Source organism: Cynoglossus semilaevis, chromosome 20 (assembly GCF_000523025.1).
Source record: "Cynoglossus semilaevis isolate Cse_v1.0 chromosome 20, Cse_v1.0, whole genome shotgun sequence".
NCBI classification, from domain to species: domain Eukaryota; kingdom Metazoa; phylum Chordata; class Actinopteri; order Pleuronectiformes; family Cynoglossidae; genus Cynoglossus; species Cynoglossus semilaevis.
Genome location: NC_024326.1, coordinates 9399495 through 9407340, shown reverse-complemented (window position 1 = coordinate 9407340; position 7846 = coordinate 9399495). Strand labels below are relative to the sequence as shown.

Genomic DNA, 7846 nt, shown 5'->3' with positions numbered 1-7846 from the left:
CCAGGGTGGAGCGTCATTCTAGATTCACTTCACCTGTTTGTTAAAGTGGATTGACTGTAGTCATATTATTATTAACAGTCATTTGTTAGAATGTGTTGATAAATCTTCACTTAGACTTCTTTTTACGTTCATCTGTTTGTCTTTTTACTTTCTTTCCTACAAAGTAGGAGTAGTACTAGAGTAGTTTAATGTTTGGTCCTTGTGTTTTGCCGCGTTGCCCAGTGAGTGCTAAAACTTTAAACCCACTCAGTGATTGTACTGCAAAAGTGGATGACACTTTATTTGTGACTAATTGAAACTGCCGTCACTACGTCACGTGTTAATTACTTCAACACCATTTGTCAAGTTTTTTACAGGACCTCGCTCATTTGAGAAGACGTGGTTCGAGGCCAGAGATTATTGTCGGGCCATTGGAGGAGATCTGCTCAGCATCCACAACCAAGTTGATCTACGGGTGGGACGGTAGGAGTTGGTCAACTTCAAATCTAAGACAAACATCAATTCATTGTCCCGTGACATGAATACAGTTCCCAAACATTTCTGACCTCTTAAAGTACTTTTCACTGCATTTGTGTACACCAACATACTCCTACTGTGTACTCATGAACTACATCTATCCACAGCATTTATTCCAAGTTATTCCCATTTCCTCTAAATTGCTATGCACCACTTGTGAAGCGTTGGTGATGTAGCGTACAACCCGCCTTCTCTGTCTCCTAACCTTTACAGCCAAAATGCAAAAATAGTCTATAAAAAGGACACTGTATAAGAATTGTCAATATTAAAAAAATGTTTTCGTGCTGCAGTTACGGAAAAGCATGGATCGGACTTCACATTCCTGACACAAGCACTGGTTATGCATGGAGTGATGGATCACCGGTCAGTTGTGTGCTTTTCAAAAAGGTTTTCATAATTTAAAAGGCAAAATATTATTTAAATACTGCACACAATGAAAAGTGTGTTTTTTATATTTATGTCCACAGGTAAACTTCCAACATTGGCAAGAAGGAGAACCAAACAACCTCAATGATGATGAATCTTGTGTAGAATTCACAATATACAACTGGGACGACCCTGGGTCTTGGAACGATGCAAACTGTGAGGGTTACAATGACTGGCTGTGTCAGATACGAGCAGGTACACACTACATGGTTGATACAATGCTTGTTTTTATAACCGAGACTCACGCTCTATATATTCTGTTTCCAACGGTTAAATCAGAGACTTAATAATCACAATTCACTGCACTTTTATGAAACAGCAATATTTGACAACATTAACAAAGTTTTTCAGTTCAGATTGTTCTGAAAAAATATAGACGTAAACTTAAACAACAAACAAATGAATTTAAATTCTATGTATAATTCCTTATTAGTTAGATTATGAACTTAAACAACAAACAAATGTATTTCTTCTCTAAATTCACCACCTGTTCCACAGGGATCGTAGCTATTAGCAAAACGCGTTACGTACTGAGGTGATGCCATACTGTAGGCTTTTAGATCTGCAATTATAAGACACACACACACACACACACATATACATATATATATAAATATATATTATTGCATACAACAATGTCCTTCTTCACTGCACCGTCAGGAGGTTTTTAAAAGCACCAAACTAGTCAACGTCACTAAATTCATCTTCCACATCTGCAAACAATGTCAAAAGAACATACGAATAATGTGAGTTATGATGTGGTTTGGACTGTTGTGATTCACAAAATCTAAATCTCTATATGTGGATAAAGTAATGTAAATGTTACAGTCAACAGAGTAAACTGAAAGTTGATGTATGATTCCTTATTAGTTAGATTATATTATTAATAATTGTCAAAAATGAACAGTCTGTCCCCTAGACTTTAATATCAAAGCTGCAGACAAGGGCAGCTGTGGTTGGTTTCACATTTGACTGTTTTTTTATTTGTCTGACTACAGGAGTGACTCCAAAATCTCCTCCAAATGACACTACTGTGGGTAAGTCAACAAAAAAAACCCCCAAAAAACGAACAATATGTTTTTCATTCTGTAAGTTGCGGAAAAACAGAAAGACAAATAACAGCAGGGAGATTCATGTGTTTGAGAGAAGTTATAAAGCAATACGTGTAAAATATGTGAATGTGTGTTTGAGCATATGTTTTACAAAAAAAAATGTCTGAAGTATAATTACTGATCTAAAGCAAACTCCTGCAGATTATAACACCACTGCAGATGGTTGGCTTGAGTGGAGAGGCAGTCAGTATTTCTTTAGTCCTACATCAATGGCCATGGAAGAGGCCCGTCACGTCTGTCAGAGGAATCATGGAGACTTGGTTTCTATCAGCACCAAAGACGAAAATACCTTCCTCTGGAAACAGGTGCTGGTTTAAGTCATTATTTAGTTTGAACCTTCGATCCTACGATACGTTTAATTTCTAATTTCTGTGTTTGTTTGTTTCTCTAGATTTCCCGAAAATATGGGCAATATTACATAGGTTTATCAATAGATCTGGACGGGTCTTATTGGTGAGTATCAATGGGAGGTGGAGAAGATTTCATGCATATTTTGCCAACACTTATGGCTGTGTGTAGTTCTGAAGCCAATTTATTTAACACATCGAGTTTGGTTTTTACTAGGCAATAATTCTGAACTTTTTTGTATATATTTAATGAATTATTATTATTATTATTACTGTATGAATAACCTCAGGTGGGTTTGCTCCCAGGTGGATGGACGGCTCCTCTCTGGCACTACAAAGATGGGATCAAAACCAACCTGATCCAAATGCTTTCAATGAGAACTGCGCCGCCATGACTTCTCACATGGGTGAGTAATCTGAAGAGTACAAAAGTACACAGTAACGTGCTGCTGAGGTGACATGTGAGGTATTGTATCTTTGCTTTGCTCACAGGCTTCTGGCGATCTAGCAACTGCGGTTCAGAACTAAAGTTTATTTGCAAGCGTGGACTGTCATCACCTGTTAACACCACTGCACCGCCCCCACCACCTCCTAAGGGAGGTTGCCCGCTAACGTGGAAAATGTTTGACTATAAGGTCAGAACGCAGACATTTCTCTGCTCGGAGAAGAACATTCTGTTAAAAGATAAAAGTTTGATTCAACTTTTTTCTCCTTAAGTGTAGACTAAAAACGTCAAATTTCATCTTCCCTCCACAGTGTTACAGCGTCAACATTGCTCGTAAGATCACCTGGGACGAAGCAAGGAGACAGTGCATTAGCATAGGAGGAAATTTAGTCTCTATTGTCTCCAGACGTATACAAGGTATGGTTGTTTTTTTTACTTACTACAATAAGCATAGGTAAGATGCTAAAGGGACAGTCCAATGTTTTTTTTAATTATTTATAATCACATCAAACATGATTTGCTTGGTGGGTTTCTGTTGCCATGGATTTATTTTGAGATAAACTTAAACTAAATTGCACAGTAACAATATCATAAAAATGAATACATCTTACAAAAAAACTCACTTTGAAATCCTAAATACTACTTTTGAACACTGCGAACAATAATTATTGTACTACCAGTAGATTAGATATAATTGTGTTTCTATTGCCTTTTTTCAGCATACTTGATATCCATAATGATGCAAGCAACAAGTACTGACCTGTGGATAGGTTTGAACAGTCTAAATCAAGGTGGATTTTACTGGGTTGATGGAAAACCAAGGCGATACACCAACTGGGGCATTGGGGTAAATATCCATATCTGAAATGAGTATTTTTTTTGGTTGTACTAATAGTGTTACTTAACATAGTGGTTCTTCTATTTAGAAATATCGCCATCGCCCTGGAATATTTTATCGAATGTGGAATGAGGTAACATTTTTAAAAATTAAATGTTTTATTAGTTCAAAATTTGTTCCAGACTAAATACCCATCTTCACATATGTACTTAATCAGGAAGACTGTGTCGTGATGACCAGCAGCCATTCCGTTGGAATCGGAAAATGGATGTCAAGGTCCTGCAATGACACCAATGGATATATCTGCACCCGGAATGTTGGTGAGTTTGTTCGATCGTTAACTTGAGGCTTAGAGTAAAATGTCATTGAGGTAGTTTGTCCAAGTGCAGTTGGTTAACACCGTTGTCCTACTGCTTACAGACCCAAGTTTTCCAGTTCAACCAAATCCAATAGTTCCAAACATTTATGCATATCTTGGCAACGACAGCATTAAGGCTGTGACTAAAAATCTGAGCTGGGACGAGGCCCAAAAACAATGTAAAGGTGATAAAGCCAATCTGATCAATCTGCGAAATGAATGGACACAGGCTTATGTAGAGCTGCTGGCTTCAACTTTCATGGCTCCACTGTGGATTGGACTGAACAAGAAGCAGGTTGATGGCAGTTCAATATCTATAAGAATCCCTGGATGACAATTGATATGAATCTCCTGATCAATATTTTATCTCAAATCTGTTTTCAGACCAATGGGTTTTTTAGGTTTATTGACGGCTGGTCCATGACCTTTGCTAACTGGGCTCCAGGTGAACCAAGCACAGACCGCCCTTGTGTTTACGTAGATGTAGACGGAAGTTGGAAGACTGCCTTCTGTAACGAGACCATGAACAGTGCTTGTTTGCAATCTTCAGGTAAGCTAAAGTCATACAGTCATGGAAGGTGTAGAAAGGTGTTGGGAATTAATTGTTGTTCTCTTTTCCTGGCTAACGCTTATTATCTAAAACGTATCTGAAGGGGTATTATTTAATTTAATTAAAATTTATGATTGATTCCACATTACCAGATAATCAGATAAAACAATTTAGTTGACAATCCAAAAGTCACTTCGACGTATATGTCTTCATCCTTTTAACACATCATTATAAAATCAAGTTTATGTCTGTGTGAGCTGTGTCCCTCTGGCAGGGCAGTACCTTTTTGTGCCACATAGTGGCAGTGTTTGCATCTGTAATTACCATTAATTGTCAGGGTTTTTTTTTTTACATGTATTGTAGCTACTAATCACAGAGTTGACATCATCTTCTATAGACAATAACGAGTCACTGCAAAAACACCATGGTCAGGAAATAGTCATTTCATCTTAATTTAACATCGATGACTAAGTAGAACATCTGACTCCAGTGATACAAATATGATGCTCACTGAGACACATTCGTACACGTGAGCCAATGACAATGACAATATCCCGAGTCAAAGTACTGTATGTTCACTGCACCAATGTGACAACAGTACATCCTGCCGTCACTTGACTGTGTCACGTTCTTTCTCTGCCACTCACAGATGTGGCACCAACAGAATCAGCCTCCTTCCCTGGTGTTTGCCCTGAGGACAGTGTTTGGTTACTGCAGAGTCTCACCTGGCTGCCACTTAAGGGTTATTGTTATTTGTTTGTAATGGAGCAAACTGAATGGTCCAGTGCTGCCAGCGGTTGTATACAGCACGGTAGGAAACAATTCAATTCAATCTAAATAATGTGGCGGTAAACTGCACCGAGTGACAACTTCTCTGTTGTTGGTGTAAGGTGGAAGCCTGGCGAGTATAGAAAACCCTGAAGAGCAAGAGTTCCTCCAAAACAATGTGAACAAATTTGCCGACACCTTCACCTCGTTCTGGATTGGACTGTACAAAACACATAAAGGTATAATGACACTGTTTACCACTACTGGAGGTTAGTTTGTTATTTACTAGACATTTTTAGCAAACTGAGATTTTGTTTGTCTTCCAGGGACATGGTTGTGGTTGGACAAAGCAGTCATGGACTACACCAACTGGGCTGAATATGAGCCTGATTCAGAATTTGGAGGCATCAGAACCAATGATGGTCTTTGGTCGTCAGGGCAAAAGTGGGATGGAAGACCCTACATCTGTAAAACAGCTAAGGGTAACTTCATTACACTGACATCTAACGTAAGATAAGATCTCTTCAACGCCAAGTGCAGATGACGGACTTTTCAAAGTCATAAAGAATCACACAACATGCTGCTCTATTTGCAAAAAGCTTCTAAACTGTATACAGTATGTGTGTACGAACTTTAACACCAACAACCTTTTCAAAGTTGGCATCAAGCACTGATGATTGTAATCCTTAACAGTTCAAAAATATATATTTAAAAAACTTGATGTACTTTTAAATCAAGCTGCAAAATTCACTTTTTGGTCTTTTTATAAACATTTCTCAAAGTAATTGCCTTGGACTGTGGATATTTTTAATATTTGTATTTTCTGTTTTTAATTGATATTTAGGTATTTAATTAGTTAAAGTAAAATATCTATGGAAAAAGTTAAATATGCATCACACATCATTGGAAATTTGCTAATTTTTTATGGCCGTAGAAAAAACAAATCAAGTCACAGAGTTATCTGACTAATCTTTCTTTGTCTTTTTCAGTATTGCGAGAAGTTTTAGACACAAATTCTGGTAAGCCTCATATATTTACCCTTTATTTTACTGAGCTCTTGTAAAAGGTTTTTAAAGTTTGAACGACTGTCTCCTTTATGACTATCTGCAGAACCACGTAAGGGCCTGGATCCTCACAGTCGGGTCCACACCAGTTTGGTAGTTGTCCTGGTTATTATTGCCACTTCTTCGCTGTTTGCTGGTGCATTTCTCTTCTACAAGAAGTCCCCGCGCATCATGCCGACCTTTGACAATCCGCTCTACTTTGATAGTGAACGATCTCAGCCTGATGTGGTGGACACCAATAAACTGATAGAGAATGCAGAAGAAGCAGAACCTGAGCCGATTGTAGCTCTGTGAAGTTTGAAGTAGCACTATACTGAATCCCAGATTGCTGTGTGACGTTTAGGTGCCTCATTTATGTGCCTTCTACATATGTTTTTTATTAACTATTTTACTTACTACTGTCTATACTAGTTATTTAACTGTGTATCAGTTATGTGGGTTTCAATGGTGATGGCATTGCCTAACCTAATGGAACAGAATTTAGGCTCTAGGATGTCTCCATGATTATCATTATATATATATATATACATACATATATACATACATACATATATATATATATATGTATATATATATATATATATATTTGATTGAATGTAAAACAAAAATGCAGTTTTTTGCTTATTGCCTATGACACAATTAATGATAATACTTGAAAAGTGCAAAAATATTCCTGTCAATGTTATATGCACATTCATGGTTATATACATTCTTTTTTTTCTTTTTTTTTTTACTTTTCTCCATAGACATTTAAGTTTTGTTGCACAAAGGTCTTTAGCAATTTTTAAATTTCACTTAACTAAACCTACTTCTTTTATAAATCTCCTTTGATCAAATTGTCATCAATAGATTAAACGGGGGAGACATTTGTTGAATTCCCTTATGTAAAATGTATCCAATATAGCTGACTTCCTGTTGCATGAGGCCAATGGTTATAATGTCTTTTTGATTAAGGATCTTAATTCATCAGTTGCAAATTTGATACATTTCCACAAATTTTTGATGAGTTACAACCATACTTCTGTGTTTTAGCTGATCTTCTGATTCGGCGTAAAAATGCAACATTATTTTGCGTGACTTCTTGGTGCTATTATTTTTAACATTATTTTGCGTGACTTCTTGGTGCTGGGACAGAGTGCACTTTTTACCAATTAGCATCAACATGAAATTCTAAAATATCTATAACAAATTTTGTGTTCATTAAAATACCAATCTGTGCTGCCTTGCCATGTTTTAATGTGATTTACCTAATTTAATACTTATATACTTAGTTAATTTTAATTCAAAATGGCCAACTTTCTGTTGGTTTTTGGCTATAACACACACAGATTATGGTTTTCCTGCACATTCAGGCTATCAAATATTCACTTAAACTTAAGGCCAAACAATAATAAAACGTCACTGTACAATAGTTAAGAACAT

General features: G+C 36.8%; 1 protein-coding gene across 1 annotated transcript in view; it reads left to right on the top strand.

Moving 5' to 3' along the window:
- mrc1b (mannose receptor, C type 1b) overlaps nucleotides 1-6955 on the top strand; it is an 11476-nt gene extending 4521 nt beyond the window's left edge. Inside the window, exons 13-31 of the mRNA XM_008334517.3 lie at nucleotides 347-462; nucleotides 807-879; nucleotides 984-1137; nucleotides 1941-1979; nucleotides 2196-2359; nucleotides 2446-2507; nucleotides 2708-2808; nucleotides 2894-3036; nucleotides 3158-3263; nucleotides 3566-3693; nucleotides 3773-3817; nucleotides 3902-4004; nucleotides 4105-4337; nucleotides 4427-4592; nucleotides 5242-5403; nucleotides 5483-5599; nucleotides 5687-5842; nucleotides 6350-6379; nucleotides 6471-6955. Coding sequence (XP_008332739.2) covers nucleotides 347-462; nucleotides 807-879; nucleotides 984-1137; nucleotides 1941-1979; nucleotides 2196-2359; nucleotides 2446-2507; nucleotides 2708-2808; nucleotides 2894-3036; nucleotides 3158-3263; nucleotides 3566-3693; nucleotides 3773-3817; nucleotides 3902-4004; nucleotides 4105-4337; nucleotides 4427-4592; nucleotides 5242-5403; nucleotides 5483-5599; nucleotides 5687-5842; nucleotides 6350-6379; nucleotides 6471-6718 — 2346 coding nt within the window. The 3' untranslated portion in view covers nucleotides 6719-6955. The remainder of the gene's footprint in view (nucleotides 1-346; nucleotides 463-806; nucleotides 880-983; nucleotides 1138-1940; nucleotides 1980-2195; nucleotides 2360-2445; nucleotides 2508-2707; nucleotides 2809-2893; nucleotides 3037-3157; nucleotides 3264-3565; nucleotides 3694-3772; nucleotides 3818-3901; nucleotides 4005-4104; nucleotides 4338-4426; nucleotides 4593-5241; nucleotides 5404-5482; nucleotides 5600-5686; nucleotides 5843-6349; nucleotides 6380-6470) is intronic.
- The last annotated feature ends 891 nt before the right edge of the window (nucleotides 6956-7846 follow it).